A 19,209-nucleotide genomic window follows, 5' to 3' on the forward strand; every position below is an offset into this window, starting at 1 on the left:
TTCGGATCAAAATTATGACATTTCGTGTGATTGTAAGGTCAGTATTTGGTCATATGTTTCTTGCATCTGCTAACCAAATTCTGGACTGCTGGTACTGCTAACCAAGATTATATGCCCCTTTGAAATTGTCATTCTGGAAAAAAATATTACTCTGACTTGAACTATTAAATAATTTCTACAAATTTCTGAATGAAATAAATTGGCAATCTAAAGTAAGTATTCAAAAATATGCCAAAAGATGAAGTTTTAAAATGCAGACAACATGGTGTGAATATGTCATACAATATTCATGTTATAATCACTCAAACTTAGGTTTCAAAACTTTTGTGAAACTCAGTGGTATCTATAATTACTTACCTATATACAGCAAAAGTATGAAAGTCATTCAAATTCTCAATTCTTTGTTCCAGTTTATTGCTTTTTTCACTTTTCTCTATCGAATTTACAAATAAATTTATGTATGCATCAAGTGAAAACTGGTACATTGGGTCAATTTGGCACATATCATTCAGTACAAAGAAGAGAATGGCTGCACGCTGAGCACAAGGTCTATATCCCTGATGAGAAAAAAAAAGTTATTCATTATTGCATGTAATCCTTTAAAGACATGCATTTCTTTCTTACAGATGTTACAAGCAAGTTAGCATGTTTTGCGGTACTGTATAGGGTGGCTCAATAAGTCACTTAACACCCCCAGTACAAGGCCACTGCAGCATGGAACGTGAAAATGGCGATGACCAATCGTTGCCTGGCCAAGGGGAAACCACATTGACGTCACCCGCATGGTCGGCAGCCATCTTGATGTCCGCCATCTTGGTGTCCTCCATCTTGAATTCAACTTCAGAATTTTAAATGGGAAGGGGGTGATATGATATATCAAATCAGGGTAAATTGTTCACGACAACCATTCATAATGCGCAGCTCTTCGTGGATGTATTCGATTAAAATCGTGTGCAATAGCATGCAAACTTCTCTCCCTAGACTTCACTTTGATCTCGATGCATTACCGATGCGCTAAACAAATTTTAAGGCATTTTTCTATCACCTCAAAAAGGAGTAAATTGGTACAAGAATTCAGTCATAACTTTTTACTGGTTAAAGGTATGTTGAAAAAACCTTCACCATTGCATTTCTCATGAAATTCTACCCTGATTTGATATATCATATCACCCCCTTCCCATTTAAAATTCTCAAGTTGAATTCAAGATGGAGGACACCAAGATGGCAGACATCAAGATGGCTGCCGACCATGCGGGTGACGTCAATGTGGTTCCCCCTTGGCCAGGCAATGATTGGTCATCGCCATTTTCACATTCCATGCAGCAGTGGCCTTGTACTGGGGGTGTTAAGTGACTTATTGAGTCACCCTGTATAATGTTTTGTGAGAACACATGCTCCATTCATCATAAATTTGTTAGTGATTTATAGATGGTCAATATTGTAGTTATAAGAATAGAAGAAATTTAACACAAAACTAAAAAATATAAGGCAGTGGCATATTCTGAAAGTTTGACCTTGTTTACTGCAACAATTTTTATTTACTGTAATTAATTAGATATTATAGAAATAAAACACCAATGCAGGCATGCGAGTAAAACAAAAACAGTGTGTGACAGATTCAAATTTTCCTGTAATATCTATATATATGAAAGCAGTTGGTTCACCGGTGATAAACCAGTTAACATGGGAGAATATGACACTGAAAAAAGGGATAGGACAAATTCACTGTATAACTATCCTTTTTTTAAAAAATGTCTACTGTTGTTATAACTGCATTATTGACAATATTTAATTTACAAATAAGTGTCTGATGAAGGGAGCATGTGTTCTCCCAAAAAATTACAATGGAGAATAAGTTAACTTGCTTGTAGCAGCTATAAATTAGAAGAAAGGTGCTCTACAATACAAGCAATATGTCTAATGTACAGATGAAGCAGTATTGATGCCAATGTATTGGCTGATATCAGTAGTAATGATATCAAAGTATTTGTTGTTCAAATTTAATAACTGATACCAACCAATACTTTCGGGAGTCTGGGCATCTTGCAGTCTAATTATCCCATAAGGAATACTTACGTTAATATTTTAAAATACTCTGGATACAGCTTTTAAATATTACAATTTTCAAACACCATGGGTGAGAATTGATAAGAGTATAGGCATCTATATGGATATCAATTCATTGGTTTCAGCCCTAGTTTACACACTTGAAGAATCACAATAGGAAACAAAGTGTCAAATTGTACATATCCATCAATAATTCATTTAGAAGCAGAATAGTAAAATTAGCCAGGACTCTTATTAATGACATATTTGGGAAAAAGAAAGACAAGTTCAACAACACATTACATGTATATAATCCACAATGATCTAAACACTGAAAGATCCAGTGCATGCATGACTTCAACCTATTTTCATATTTACAACAAAATTTTATCTAAGCTTTTCAAATGTTACAATTTGGTTACCTTCTGAAAAAGAAAACTTTAAAATTCTACTTTACTTACAAATTAACCTTTAATCATTTACTAATACTTAATCAACTACAATGTGTCTCTTAAGGTAGAGTTAAAGCAGTGATAAAAAGTAAAATAAAGGTATAATTACATTTTTTAAAGAGAAGAGAGCTTACCATACGAAATTTGTCAATCTGAGCTTCTGTTACCACTGAGGTTTCCAGTGATTCTTTCACCTCCTTTGAAGTGTTTTTGGAAACTTGCAAAGTGTCAATCAACTCTATGTCGTCCAGCAAAGACCCCTTACTTTCATTGAGCAATCTGAAAAATAAACACACAAACATAAGTCACATTAGGTGGCACAAGTCATCTTAAGGATCTTGAATGTTCAGCATATAGCAGGCAGAAGTGACATCATATCTTGCAGAACTAAGAGTGTCTGGCTATTCAGACAGACTAACTTTCAGCCAGAATAAGACAAGAAGTTGTCTTATTTCATCTGCAAAGATCTTGCAAGATGTTTGTATCATGGATGTACAGAATAACATTACATAATAGAACACCACCTGACAACATTCTTTGTGCACAAAATTAATAATTATACTTGAATTGTTTTAAATGTTGGTGTAAGAGCAAGAAGATAAAAGTTCATATTTGTACATTAAGAGCACATGCTCTGAACATCTTGTCTAAAATGAAATTTCATGATGCAAGATCCCTTCAAGGGTAAGGATATAAAGACTGCTTGAATTTCTGTGCTCTGTATCAGTTTGAATCTGAATCCTGTGGGATTCCAATTCTTGATCCAATATTCAAATCCTGGATTTGGTATCCAAATCTTGGATACTAAATCCAACATCCAAATCGCAAATACTGAATCCATTATTCAGATCATGAATCCTGGATCCAATAGCCAAATCTTGATTTGATAGCTGTCAGATATGCCCATCCCTACTGGGTATATCAAGATTATGTATACATAAATAAACACATACACTAACTTTATTTTGTATTACCTTATACCAAGAACCTTCAATCACCATTGTGTTAATTTCTGACACCATTTTGACATACAAAAGTTGGGCACTATTTCAGGAGATAATTCTCAGTACAAATGTAATGATCATAATTTTGCAACAAATCTTCTTCAATGAAATATGATATATTTACCTCAAAAGCTCATCTTCCAGTTCAATCAGCTTCTTTTTCCCATTTGCTATTGTAAGAACCAATTTGTCTTTCTGTTCTTCTAAGTCAGGTCTCTCTTTTCTCACAACAATACCCAACAACTGTAACTCCAATCCTACACAGAAAAAAAAAACACATACCAATATTTCACATAGTGACATTTCTAAAATAAAAACATAAAACATAATAGGTTATTACAGCATTAAAATGAATTGAGAAAAGTTTAACATTAGGGATAGACAGATATGAATGTTTTGGCCAATTAAGATAAAGTATAGACACCAATAAACAATATCCTACCGATCTGATAAAATATTGCAAATGTGCCTTGAAGAGAACGAATGGTTCATTCGCCTCCTTAATTAATGTACGTAACCAGGTGACTGCAGTGGGTTTTTCCTTTAAACATAAATTGTGTATTTAGACATTTACTTTGCAAAACTAGGACACATGCATTATAGGTTTATATTCATAAAAATAATAAACTATGGAAGAATTTTACACTAAATTACAGGTTGCATATTGATATGTCAGATCAGTAAATATTATGCTTATTTCAAGTTGTAAAACTCTACAACTTTAAGAAAATGCAAATTTTCTCCTTCTCGAGTCACATGAAAAAATATACTCAAGTAAAAAGCATTTCACAGGACCCAACTGCTAATATCTAAATTTCCTACTTTTAAAAAAAATCTCAGTGTATTGACAAACCTGAAACACAAGTCTACAAAAGGGAGCTAAAGTTATTTAATATAAGAGCTATATATGCTATTTTTTATAAGTTTGAGAACTACAAGACATGAACAAATATTACACACATGCTTGGTACTGGAAAATTGACATACATGTACATTATAGCCGGCCTCCATGGTGGAGTGGTTAGCACATCATGCTAAAATGCCAAGGGTGCCGGGTTCCCAGCCTGGGCATGGATGTTTGTGAGTGTCTATTCATCAATTTCATCATATCATCACTCATCCTATCTTGGCAAATTAGCCAAACGTGGCACAAAAACCAAAGTAAAATAAAGCCAATCAACCAATCAATCAATGTACGTTATAATTAGACCTTGGATTTTTAGGTTCTAAAAAATGTACTTTTATGTTCCTAAAATAGGCTCTAAAATCATCAAATAGGTCCTAAAAATTCTAAAATAGGTTGTAAAAATATTAAATTAGCTTTCAAAAATCCTGAAGTAGGTTCCAAAAAATTTAAAATGGTTCAATGATCTTGAAAAATACTAATTAGGTACAATTGTTATAAACAAAATTTCAAAGAAACAGTGAGAAAGCTTAATAGATATAAGTAACCACCATCAAAAAAAATAATTTTCTAACCAAATTTTCATTTCTATGCATCATTTTCAAAATGATCCACAAATTATTGTAATACTAATACTTGTACTGTTAGCAAAAGTTACTAATCGATATGATAAATGAATTATGTATAATTTCCTCCACAACATAACAATATTTTTCATATTATCCTCAGACAAAACTTCGCCTTTTATCTGTGAGGATCATCTTATATGCTGAAAATGATCTTTAAACAGATGCTTAGTCAATGGTGCAAATTTGAATGCTAGGAAGCACCAAACGTAAGTGGATCAGAAGTTTGTACTTTAGACTGTGCAGGCAAAAGTGACACCAGACATTTTGCTTTGTTTAGAGCTTCGAAAAACATCATGGACTTAGAGGGAGGGAAATCGGCAGAGATCTATGTTTCAAACAAGTTAGCTATTACCAAACAGAACAAATACCTCTGTATGATGAAAAAATAATGTAAAACCTTAAAAAATATATAAAAACCTAAAAAAAGGTTTGATTTAGGTACAAAAACCTAAAATAGGTTCTAACAAGCAAAATTTTTAATGAAACGCTGACATAACTTGTTATTTCTTATTTACCTGCAAAGGAAAAAATAGGTTAAAAACCTAAAATCCGAGGTCTAGTTATAATATTTATATAAGTATATACACTCCTCACAAAAAGTTTGGAACATTCTTATTTTAGGCAATATAGGTGATAGGCACGTACACTTTCCCATACAGCACACATATCCAAGGGACGTCTATAGGACATTCACAATGTCCAATTCAGATCCATGGTATCGTGGATATTTTTAGGACGTCTATTGGATGTTCAAAATTAAGTACTTAACGTAACAATCAGATTAAGTAAATGGTAGATGGCAGCATCTTACAGTTCTCAATACTGTAGTGTAGCTTTGTGGCCCGCTCATGTCATTAAATTGTTAATGTGACCCGCACTGTCCGACTAGTTGAAGACCCCTGCCTTACTGTGTTAGACCAAGTCTGCACGCCGGCGAAAAAACCCACACACAGCCAGATCTTGTCCAAGACTGGATATTCCATTTCGGACATTAGTTGGATGTATTTTGGATATCAAAAATTTTTCATTTTAAGAAGTATTAGAGATTTGTGTATATTTTGTTAATTTTATGTCTTGTTAAAAAAAAGCATATTCACATTTATATAGTACTCATACAATTGTTTAATCAACAGATGGAGTAGTTATTAATAAAACATTAATTTAATTTTTAAAAGAGGAAAATATGCATTTTTAAAATCACATTATTCCTCGAGATGGATATGTTATGTTTGAACACTAATAAAATTCCCCTCTGAAATCAACTTCGAACTTGCATAGCACCAAGCAGGAAAATTAGCATCTTTTATTTAACATTGGGACAAAGACTGTACACCATTATTCATTGTCTCATTCACTACGTATGCACATATCAGTAGTGCGGAGAAAGTGGCTTTGAGTGTTTACTGATCACTCGTCACATCCGTTCTACTGTTCTTTTTGGATAGAGCAAGGTCAAGGAAGAAGCTAGGCAATTGGAATCATATCTTCTTTGCATAGAAGCATCTGAAGTTCAACAGCAATTATTCTGTAACTGGTTGGTTAGTATTAAAAATAATATTTTATATTTTCTGATATTGGTTTAATATAATGATCTACAAAATTTCACAATCCCTTGATATTTTTTTCCTTTCAGTGCCTCTGGTGTATTATGGTGAAACCATTATAGTTCCACACAACCTCCAGAAAGTGTTCACATGACATCCAGAAAATGTCCACAAGACGTCCAGAAAACTTCCACACAACCTCCAGAAAATGTCCACACGACCTCCTGAAAATGTCCACATGACCTTCAGAAAACGTCCACATGACCTCCATAAAATGTCCACACGACCTCCAGAAAATGTCCACATGGCATCCAGAAAACATCCACATTTCCAAAACACATCCAAAAATGATCCATGAGACATCCTTTCTGGACATCCTATGGATGTCCTCTGGACGGACATAGGGATATCCAAGGGACATCCAATGGACATCTACTGAATATTCCAGGATATCCTATGGATGTCCAGAATTTTGACATGGATATATCCATGGGACGTTCCATGGACGTCTACTAGATATTTGTATCCTGTATGGGTTGGAATGCAACTACACATTGTATCTGTCTGTCTGCTGGAAGTTTTCGTGTTTTCGCCAATATATGACAACCTGCCTATTACCTATTGCCTAATATAACAATATTCCAAACTTTTTGTGCCTAATAACAATATTCCAAACTTTTGTGCCTAATATCAATATTCCAAACGTTTTGTGAGGAGTGTATTTTAAACTGCTAGTTGTCATTTCTACATCACTTTTCTATCTGTCTGGTTATTGATAAAAATGAGAGTGAAGGATAAAATGACAAAATGGATGATGGGACACAATAATGCACCCATGCCTTACCCAGGGTTCAAACTTCGCTCTGGTTTTGTAGCATGTTATGCTGACCACTCCACCATGAAGGATGATGACACTAGTTTCAAGAATCACAGTGCACACATATGTTAACACAAAATGTTTTCGAAATCCTGATTGACTGAGGATATTGAAATATATTTGAAGTTAATTTTCTTATTTAATTGCGATGCAAAAAGGAGCTCGTTCAAGAAATTTCCATGAGCAGCATGTAATATATCAAAGACCCATTGGATCTCATGAATCACAGTTTAGTTACCCCTGTTTGGTAATACTTTCTTTATAATAAATTTTATCTTCCTTGTGCTTAGTTCGAATCTCAGCCTGGAAATGGGTGTTCTTTGTGAGTCCCCCTTCATGAATATCCTGATCGTAACCATTAGCCAAAAGTGGTAGAAAAGCGATGCTAAATAACAAAAATCAAATTAAATCTTCCTTATGGTGGATGTTCACGAGATGTTAGTAATTAACGCACAGATTAATGGTTGCACGAACACAACTCTCTTTACTAATTAGCTGTACTAAAAGTTGTTAATTCTTGATTATGGTATCATGAAATTCTATACTATGTCCTATGAATCTACAATTTGGTCTACATTTGATAGACAACTAGAAAATGTTCTAAGCACACATTTCTCAGCACATGTTCTCATATTCTAAAAGCTACTCTCTTACTTGTCCCTGCTCACCTACTGTAATGGCACTTAAATGCATCATTCTATGTAAAAAAAAAAAAAAAAGTAACAGCACAAAATGTAACGTAGAAAAACTTTTACCTTGCTCCTTAACAGCAAAGTTTACAAGTGTAGTTTTTGTTGAAATTTCTGGTGCATAATGAGGATTGCTCAACTTAGTTGTGATGTAAAAACGAAAGTTGGTGTTGTAGGAGATGGTCTTATCAATCAGTCTTATCATCAAATCTCCACCTGAAAATCATTAGAATAAAAATAAAATCTAACAATAAATACAAAAGTTATGACGATAAATTTTCAATAGATCATGGTAATTCTATCCCTACACTTCACACATGAGGGAGCAGGCAGGGCTCCATACATTCACGATCTTGGCCACTGCAACTCTTATACATTGTTGTCATATTTTTCCCCCACAAAGTATCAGTCTGTTTTAAACGAAACTTTGCATGGTTTTATGAATGTTCCACTGCTACATACTACATTCTTTTCATTCACTTCGGTCTAAAGTGGTGGCCACAGGGGCATGCGGAATATCAATTTTTTCTTCATTGATTAATTCAATTAAACTTTTTGGGTGCATATGGTCATTTTGCAACCTTCAATGCACACAATAAAAAAAGTCGTACCTAAAACCCTTACCTTAATGTTAAAAAGGGTGTGTAAAGAGTTCCTTGAGAAATATTAAAAGTGCAAGGTTGTAAAGGGAACTGCACAGGACATACACAATACATTAAAAAGGAGAGAATAGACTAAAAACTTCCTCAGAAATAGTGTAAAAAAAAATATTTTTCTTCTTGTTGTTCCTTATTTAACACATTGAATCCCAGGGTATTTAAATTGGCAATAACTCAGAAACCTGGGCATTTGATGTGATTTTCAACAATGTGAAACAATTTATTTTTTGGTCTTACTATACATGTGTTATACATCAAAATAAAGGCAATTTCTTTGTCTACACGATAAAAAAGAAACAATTAGAATCTGTGTATTCTTGCGCGTGCTAGAGATGTTCAACATAGTCCTTGTTTTTCATATAATGAAAAAGTCTGTACTTCTAATACTAAACATATCAACTCTTAGTATGAAATACAGGCAGTGTGCAAGTAAATAACTCATTACAAGTAAAAAAAAGTGTTCCATTTCTTTCGGTATTTCAAGCAAACACATTGGTCAAGTGCATGGGCATCCATAGGAGTTTTCTCAGGGGGCAGGGGGGCTCTTCAAGATTCTCAGGGGGGCTTCTTCAAGATTCCATATGTAGGGTGTACTGAAATGGATCCTGTCATCAACATAAAAAGTAATGTTAGCATACTAAATTCCATTAGCCAGGAAGAGGAGCTCGAGCCCCCCTGCCCCCATATGGGCACCCATGGTCAAGTGGGCATATGTGTGTGTGTTTGTGAGTGATGATAAAGCACTAGAAATATAGGCCTAGTACTGCAATCAATGAGAAGAAGATTCGAAATTTCACCACTAGGGTACAGCACAATGCAGAGGCATACCAAAAGAACTCCCAGAGACATTCTGCACGTGCATGGCCAAGCATCGTAACACCAAACATTCAAGTGTGTGACATTTTTCCTACGCGCATTAATTGCAAGCTTAAATTCTATTAAATTTTTATATCGTCGCGTAAAAAAATCTCACAGATTTCCTCATCCTTCGGTACGCTATTGCATCATGCTACTCTATAAGATATGGTTGCCTGAATTGCACTAGAGGCCCTCGCCATACTTACTTTACCAGGTTGTGTGATTCTGCTTGCACACAACTCTGCAAGACACGGGACGTGTTGCCTCGTGAAATATCTTCGTTTCCGACTACTCACAACCTAGAACAGCTGTGCATGTGTCTTATCTTTCTCATTAACCACGAAGCGAATAAGTTGCTTTCGAAAGAGATTACTTTTACTTCGAGAAACTGCATCAAGTACTTTTACTGGCGGTGTTAAGGAAGCAGCATGTTTCAACGTTGTGGTTTTGAAGATAGTGTGGATTTACGCGAGAAGTTATTTGATGTCAAGATTGCGGTTGCTTCCCGAGAGACAGAGGTTTCTGTATTTTAAAGGTACGTACTTTGATTCTTATTCAGTGACGTGAATTACGAATTGTGAAGTTACGATTGCACATTGTTCCCCGAAAATTATCAGCATGCAGTGAAGCCAAAGTACAATCGTTATCTGGCACATCACGTCAAAAAACGTCTTGTTCCATGCGTTAATATTGCATGGTCGTGATTGATGAAAAGTGACGAAATGCGACTTTTCTCTAGTACCCTCTAGTTATTGTATTTTGGCGTTTGCAAGTGATTAGGACAATTGATACAAGGCCACTTTGGTAAAATGTACATAATAAATGAACACGCATCAGAACTAAATTCGTGGTCTGAGCACGCCACGGTTGAATACTACGCAACTTTGGTATAATTTGTAAGAGCACCAATTAATCTTAATTTTGGGATTGCTTCCTGGCCATAATAATTACAAATAGCTTAATGACTGAACGTTGAACGTACGGTCTGCTTAAATTATTAATATTAGTTGAAAAGTGGAACGATCGTAAAACTTGTCATCAAAAATGTTGAGAAGAGATCGTAAAAGATTTGAATTGTACATAGTTGAATAATGTTGAATGACCTGTTACGACGAGACGCTGGAACGTCTATTAATATTGTTGTGCTTATGATTATTGTATTTGTTTGTTGATATAGCAGCCACTCTTCATTGCCCCGGTTGTTATAATAAAATTGGCCTTGAGTCACAACTTAAATATCTGAGTACATATTTATCCTGACAAAATTATCTAAGCCTGTAATAAATTGTCTCCGGAATATTAGTGCATAAGTGTAACATTAGTAATGCTTGATATAACATTATTGCAGTTGAGATTGCGCACATTTCGACATATAGAAAGACAGTATTTGATAGTATTGTTGTCTTTTTGAGATTCGTTGTTGATTCTCTCACCTAAGGTTCTCTTTATGAGACTGAGGCAGCATGAACAACATGCCAATAGCTTCAAACAGTACTTTTGTAATTACCAGGATTAGGGTTACGAAACATAGTAGATCCAAAACGGCCTCAGTCACGACTTCCCTGAAGTAAAAACACTTTCATATCTCTATGATATTTACATTTATTAGAAAAGTACCAAAGTATAATTTGCTTATTTATTGAATGGGTAAAACTATCTTCAATTTTACCAACAAATACATTGAATAGTCTTGATTAGTCATTATTAGATTAGATTAATTTATCCAGAATACTAATAAACAAAATTTATATTTTGCACACATTTCATTTTATTACTAGCATTATTACTTTTGAAAACTTCAATTCTTTTTCCGTAAAAGTACACTATATCTGATGAAGAAATATTATAACTAATGCTGTTCTTTTTTTTAATTACCTGGATTTGATACCCGGGAGAGGCAGAACGCAGTTTGGATCCCACTTTAAAATGTAGGTCCAATCCCGATTGTCCTTTCTGTGCATAAAGTGGCGTTAAAAACAAGAAACAAGCTAACAAAAAAATGAAGCCATACAGCTGGCTGAAATTAATTGTATTTACCAAGATTCTACATTTTCACTTTCCCAGTATTACTCATGACACTATCAATGTGTGTGAAGTTTACACAAGTCCAAATACATCAGACCAATACCCTTCATAATTTTATATCAAAATACAACAATTTTCCAAACAATTTGTTACATATTATGTGTAATGCAATTATACTTGAGAGAATAATACAGGCAGTCAAAATCTAAAGATAGTGAAGAAATCAATACAATATAATTTCTTACCCTGTTTTACAAAAGCTTTATTTAGGATGGGTGCTAATGGCGCATCTAATGTTTCCAGAACATTCTTTAAAAGTATTACTTCTCCAAACTGTATAGCACGTTCAAGGATGGCCATGTAATTTGACTGTTGCAAATCTATTATTTTCAGTTTCTGTAAAGATAAATAAATAAAATAGGCAAACCAATAACTATTTTGAGCTCTATATGAGATTCAGGGCAAAGTATCAAATGTTATTGATTGCAAATCACAAATATTTTTTCAGTGTGAATAGTCTCAACTGAACAGCTAGGGAGTAAACCTTAATAACCCACACTCCTATGAAAAAAAGAGTTAACATTGAATGCAATTGCTGCGCAGTCTCCAGTTGCTATACAATATTGAATTATATTCCTTCAGTAGCCATTGATAGCCAGAAACATACGGGAACATCTGGGTAACCCATACACCACAATGTAATAGACAAACTTTCACCTGCATTTTTCTCGGTTTCATACTTTTGTGGGTTATCAAGTTTTACTCCTGAGCTGCTCAATTATCCTGTCATAACTACAGAATTTCAGTATTATATCAGTGATTTTCATGCTTTGCAAAATTAAATAGAAGAATATGTTAGAATGGTGCAACAATTATATGTATATCATAGGTCATATTTGTTGTATGTTGTTGCAGTTAGCATATAATACATATATTGGGTTGGTGCAAATGAAATGTCTGGCCCAGGTGCGTCATTGCCAAAGGCCAAAAAAAATTAAACCTACAATACCTGGTTAATCAAACTAGTCGCCGTCTGTAGCCACACACTTTTGTCATCGCTCAGCCAACAATTGGATTCCATGGCGAAAGAAGTCTGGAGTCTGCGTCGCAAAGATCTCCTCAATGGCATGTTGCACCGCCCGATCATCAGCGAAGGTCTTCCATGTCAGGAAGTGATTGAGATGCCGGAAGAGATGGTAGTCAGTGGAAGAGAGGTCGGGAGAATATGCTGGATGAGGAAGGGTTTCATATTGCAACTCATGGAGAGCCTGCACCGTCCTTTGCACGACATGTGGGCGAGCATTGTCATGCAACATGAGGACACCATGTCTGTGAACCATTGCTGGATGCTTGCGGAGAAGTTTGCGGTGCATTTCATGGAGTTCAACACTGTAATGATCTGCATTGATGGTTTCACCTCGCCTGAGAAAGACATGATGGATCACACCCACCATAGACCACCATACCAGCAACAACACCTTTCGTGGGTGGCGAGGTGGTTTCAGAAACCGACCTGGACATTGATCACGATCCAACCATTGTCCTGATTGTTTACGATTGTCATAGCAGATCCATTTTTCATCTGAAGTGACAATCCGATGCAGGAAACCATCCCGGCTATTTCTTACACTCAGAGAACTGCACACCTCCAGACGGCGAGTCTTGTTGACCGGTGTCAAATCATGTGGTACCCATGAGACCAACTTTTTCACTCTACCGATCGCACGGAGCCACCAAACGACAGTGGTATGGTGTATGCCTAACTCGTCTGCAATGGCACGAACACTTTTCCGAGGGTCCGCTTCCACGGGGTTCCTGAGGAGCTCATCCGAACATGATGTTGGTCGATGGCCACGGGGTTCATTTTGCAATGCTGCGTCACCGGAACGAAATTCAACAAACCAGCGGCGAATGGTGCGTTCATTTACCATTCTCGGCCCAAATGCACTGTTAGTGCTTTTGGCGGCTTACTGAGCAGAATGTCCCAGTTTGAATTCGTAAAGACAAATCACTCGCAATTGCGTGTTCTCCATGGTGCACTTTCAGACGACCCTGTTCAGTAACACACTGCCTCCTGACTGTCTGGGTGCTCCAGCCTGTTTGCTGGACGTATACAGAGTTTATGACGTTAGACCCGTGACCTCAGTCAATCCCTGTGTTGTGTTGTTGAGGTGAGTTTCCCACCAGACGTCAAAGCGGACATTTCATTCGCACCAACCCAATAATATAAATCACATAACCTACCATATCATATCTTTGTGAGTCATGTCAGGCATAAACTGACATCATACACTAAGGTGAAACAAACAAACATAGACAATTGCAAACTATAAAATGTGGCATTTCTTTTCATTACTGAAAAGAAAGTTATTTTGGATGTTCTTTTACCAACAGGGGTACAATAGAAATTTGCTAGTACAAATAACCAATAATCAATCAATCTGATATATAAAAATTGCAAACTTTAGTAAAATTGCAAATGATTTATTGAGCTCTTTAATATATATGTAACAAGATGGATCTGATGGGTTCTGCTTCAAAAAAAAAGTAATTACTTATTTGAAAACATATTTTTTAAAATTTTATATTGAATTTTGCTTTTATATTCATAAGGATAAGAACAAAATGTTTGAATTGTGGTAGTAATTCAGAGGCTCTTTGTAGAAATACTGCATTCATAGAATTATCAGAATGTACTGACAAAGCAAAAAACATTCTGCAAGAGAAGCAGTAACTGCACTTCTTTCTTACAGTTCCCACCACACTATGTGTAGCAATACTTGCATAAATCAGGGTTCATGGTGTCATATAATATTTAGACTGGTTAGTGAGAGTACCATTTGAAAATTCCAGTTCTGAAAGAAGGATGGATAAAAATCATGATTTTTATTTTAAAAATTCATTTTTGATGATTTCTTGATTTAAATCAGATTTTTTATTAAAATTGTTTTTTTTAAAAAAACCCACTTAAAACTGCTTTATTGTAGATTAGGCACACACAGAAGATCAGGCGAAGCCAGGCAGGCTCGGTAGCTCAGTGGTTAGAGCAACGGCATGGTATGCCAGAGACCCAGGTTCGAGTCCTGGCTGAGCCTGAATTTTTCGCTGAAAATTTCTTAAAATTGCTTGTATGTTTTTTGACACCATTCATATATATATATATATATATATATAAATACTTTTTCTGGTAAAGGGCCCTGTAAAGTATTTGAACAGTTTGATTAAAGCAAAATAAAAAATAAACAATTATACATTTTTCCGTTTCTGATATTGTATACATGAACCTACTATGGAAATGTTTGTTGTGTATGTTAACGAAACTACTGATAATAATTTCAGTATCTTTTCTTCCAGTGAAAATAAAACATTCTGGAAGTACTATATAATTGTAACTTAAAATATGTTTTTGTCTTTGTAGCTGAATTTTAGAGATTGTTTCAATGACAATTTGCAAAATTAATGTTTATTGACAGCTTAATGATAATGACAATATTTACGGTTTAACATGATCTTAAGTATCTTGTACGTATATTATTCTACACAAAATTCTTGCTTTTTCTTTGCCTGTAAAAATTATTGATTTTTAAATCAAGATAAATTCACGTGTGTTTACAGTTTACATATTACATTTCCTTTCGTATGAGCTTCACTACATCAATACATATATTTTGTTTCCTTTCTTACAGCCTAACAAACAATATTCAATAATTACGAGATTAATGTACTTTCACCAAAAGTGATTTTGATATGTACAAATTCCTTATGTACAATATTCTATATATTATTTCTTTATAGTGATTTAAATCAGTGTTTTTTAAAAAAGAAATCACCCGATTTAAATCTTGATTTAAACTGATTTAAATTAAACCACCTTGTCTGAAAGTACTGATTAAATAATTAAGTCTGGATCACAAGCTGTTCACTTTGCTATGTTCAATGTCTAATTTAATTTACAACACTTATTTTGAATACACATAAACTTATCACAAATCTTATTTGGATACACACCCAACCACGTAACACTAACCTCTTTCTCCATGTTTTTAATCCATTTCATTCCCTGCGTTTGGGGATCAATGAGTAAGGGCCATCGACTTCCACGAGTAGCAATTATCCCATTCTCTGTACTAAATTTATCAGCTGGGAGTCCCTGGATATTCCACTCCCTGATGGTTGCGGGATCTGACAGGAAGTTTTCTATTGCAAATGCTGGTGAGCAAGGGACTTCTTCCTCGTGTATCTGTAAAAATATATAAAGTGAAATTTAAGAGGTTTGAAAAAATTACACTAGGTAACAAAAAATTGTTTATGTTCTTTTCAAAGTGTTTATTGAATGAAATCAACATGCTGAACATGAATATACCATTAGATTTTCCCAAAAGTCAATAACTTTTTATATTTTATGGATTTTTGAAAATTTTGGAATTTACAGCTTTTTCTGGCTATCGTAGCAGTTCTTAGCAATAGATGGCAGTCAGGTACAGTTTCAATTTCATTAATATAACACTAGAAGGCCTCAATACATCGAAATATTTAAGAAGCCATGGATATATATCGATATTTATCGATATTTCCTCACAAAATGGCTTCCTGTTGTTTATAAATGTACCTGGAGTTCTGTGGTTATAAATACAGTTGATTTTGTCTTTCCAGTGAAAAATGGCAGTATCCAGAGTTTGTAAATTGCCAGCAGACACGTTTTGTTATGTTTGTGGACATTATATCAAATCCAAACAAGTAAAACATAACATTGTGTTTGGGACAAAGTTCTGTGATGCTTACCAAGCTTACTTCGGAGTATCGGTTGGAGATCAACATGAACTCCTCATGTGTCTTGTGGTAACTGTCGGTCTACTTTAGTGGGTTGGCTACGTGGAACAAGAAAGTGTATGCCATTTGCAATTCCCCGAATTTGAAGAGAGCCTACAAACCATCACGATAATGGCTACTTTTGTATAGTGGACATTACACATTATAAAAGTATAAAGAACAGAAAAAAATATTCCATATTCTAGTATACAATCATCCCTTGCTCCAGTACCGCATAGCGAGGACCTGCCTATTCCATCACCACCTAAATATGATACTTCTGCAAAGGAAGTAAAAAAAATCAAGTGACGACAGTCATTTCATCATTAATGATGAGAGCATTTCAAAGGAACCAGATTTATTCAACGAACAGGAATTGGATGACCTTATAAGGGATTTACAACTAACCAAATCAAAGGCTGAACTACTGGCATCCCATCTTAAGGAATATAATTTGCTTCATAAATCCTGCAAAGTAAGAAAATACAGGGAAAGGCATAAAGATTTTCCATGCTTCTACCAAATGGAAGAAAACCTTTGTTATTGTAGTGATATTAATGGTCTCTTTGAGCATATAAAGATTCCCCATGAACCAGTGGCTTCTATTTATAGATACCTCAAGTAAAAGTCTCAAAGCTGTCCTTTTGCACAATGGGAACAACTTTCCTTCCATCTGTGGGTGATCGCGGTGATAGGGTTGATATGAAACACCACCTCTTATGACTTTATAATTGGTTTGGATGGAGGGGAGGGGATGTGCAATTTGCATTAATACAAGGTTAGTCAAGGTTAGTGTAGCAGACAAACTGTGAAGAATAAGGTTCAGTACACTGACAATGACAGACAGTGAGCCTCAGCAGTTTTGTACGTTTTATGTTAGCAAACATGAAAGTGAGCCTCAAGTATCTAAAGAAAACATTATATTGCTTAAATATGTCTATTATACAGTGGTGCAATCACAAGGGGGCAGAGGTACATTGCCTCTCCCCCAACCTTCAACGGAAGTCAATTCTAGGGGGCAAACATTGACGGTTAAGGGCACCTGCAGGGAGGCACAGAGGAGCAATTACCCCTTCGATTTCAAGTTATATGCAAATAAAAAACATTTGTAAAAGTTACTTGCTCACTTTGCTCCCAATATGTGCTCTTTTCATTTTCGTCAAGTTCAGAGCTGTGCTAAGAGGGGTGGAGGGCGAGTGTCGGCCATGGGTGCTGGATGATCTAAATTAAAAAAAAAAAAGTTGTAAAAGAGAGAATGCCATGGCATCCCTTGATATTATTTGCACCTTATTAGGGGCAAATAAGGGGGGGGGGTACTTATACGGCCAAGGACACCTGCAGGAGGGGCACAGAGGAGCAATTACCCCCTTCGATTTGAAATTTTATGCAAATAATCGCTTCGCTTTCAATGTCTGCTTTTCTCATTTTCGTCAAGTTTAGAGCTGTGGCTAGGGGCCGATGGAAGTCGGCCATGGGCGCGGATGATCTAAATGAAAAGAAGTTGTAGAAGAGATAATGCCATGGCATCCAGTGAAATTATTTTCGCCCTATTAAATCAATATTGTTTTAATTGCAAAAATTGGATATAAAAATTTTCTTGCTTGCAAATCTGTCATGTATTAAAATAATATGTGTTGTATATTTGTATTGAATAAGCTTTAAATACGTACACAATTTAATGTTAGCATGTTGCATATGTATTTTCTTATTTTGTGTCGCTCCATGTTGCATATGTGTAAAACATATGTTGTACATCAAAGTTACACATGTATCTTCAAAATCCATTTATCATTCATTTTATGCCATTCAAAAATACAGTTGTGTGTTTGGTTTTCATTATTAGCTAATGTGAAATTGATGGTGTTGAAAACATATTTCAATCGTTTGTTGCAAACAAATGCTTTAGCCCAGAATTCTACACCTTTTTTGCATAATTTATGAGGATAATAACATCCTTGACGTAGTAGTAATAAAGTCAATATTGATGTTGTTGTTGTTATTATTATTATTGGTACGTTTATCCTGGTACTTGCCCCCAACCCCCTCCCAACCAACAAAAAATCGTGGTTGCACCTCTGGTATTGTTCCGCAAATTTTGTGACGAAAATAATTTGAGTAATTAATTGGGCATAAACGGGGAGGAATGTTCTACTTTTTTGGGGGGAGTGCATCATGGGCTTTGGGGGGGATGGGCACCCCTGCAGTGATTTATCAACACACCCTTAAGAATTTCCTCCACTCCCTTAAAATTTTCCACGCAGGCCCAATTTATGGTCATTTTGGATCTAAACTTATCATTACACCCCTAAATATCAACGTACACTGGATTAACCTCTGTTTATAGTTATGCAAAATAAAAATAAAAGTTATTTGTTACACTGGAGGTTGAAACACACAAATTATACCCTGTCCCAGATATTTCTGGAGCAAGGGTGCACATAGCAGCAAAGAAAGGGGAGAAATCAGGAGGGCCAGAGTGAAGCAGTACATGCTGCTGGAAAGGCTGGTAATTGCAGTCGCTCCCCCTCCCCCCCCTTCATGTTATACCGTGCCTCTCACGTGTTGATTGGTGGAGCAGTCTCACGTCACTATTTGTGCAGAGACTTGTTTTCATCGCCTGCTCCAGAAAAAGGAAAAAACAACTTCTTTGTGGTGGGATTGAAAATGAATTAAAAATGAATTATTCAGATTGTGAATCTATAACAATAATCAC

At 35.3% G+C, this 19,209-nt stretch overlaps 1 protein-coding gene and 1 non-coding gene across 2 annotated transcripts in view; one reads left to right on the forward strand and one right to left on the reverse strand.

Moving 5' to 3' along the window:
- kl-2 (dynein heavy chain 2, axonemal kl-2) overlaps positions 1–19,209 on the reverse strand; it is a 373,042-nt gene that overhangs the window by 75,783 nt on the left and 278,050 nt on the right. The window contains exons 69-74 of the mRNA XM_083120771.1: positions 15,715–15,927; positions 11,933–12,083; positions 8,212–8,361; positions 3,627–3,759; positions 2,633–2,777; positions 358–557 (exon numbers count right to left, since the gene is read on the reverse strand). Coding sequence (XP_082976897.1) covers positions 358–557; positions 2,633–2,777; positions 3,627–3,759; positions 8,212–8,361; positions 11,933–12,083; positions 15,715–15,927 — 992 coding nt within the window. The remainder of the gene's footprint in view (positions 1–357; positions 558–2,632; positions 2,778–3,626; positions 3,760–8,211; positions 8,362–11,932; positions 12,084–15,714; positions 15,928–19,209) is intronic.
- On the forward strand, positions 14,711–14,782 carry TRNAT-GGU (transfer RNA threonine (anticodon GGU)). Its single transcript has one exon. It is a non-coding gene; the product is annotated as a tRNA-Thr (tRNA).

Source organism: Lepisma saccharinum, chromosome 4 (assembly GCF_977018435.1).
Source record: "Lepisma saccharinum chromosome 4, izLepSacc3.1, whole genome shotgun sequence".
Taxonomy (NCBI): domain Eukaryota; kingdom Metazoa; phylum Arthropoda; class Insecta; order Zygentoma; family Lepismatidae; genus Lepisma; species Lepisma saccharinum.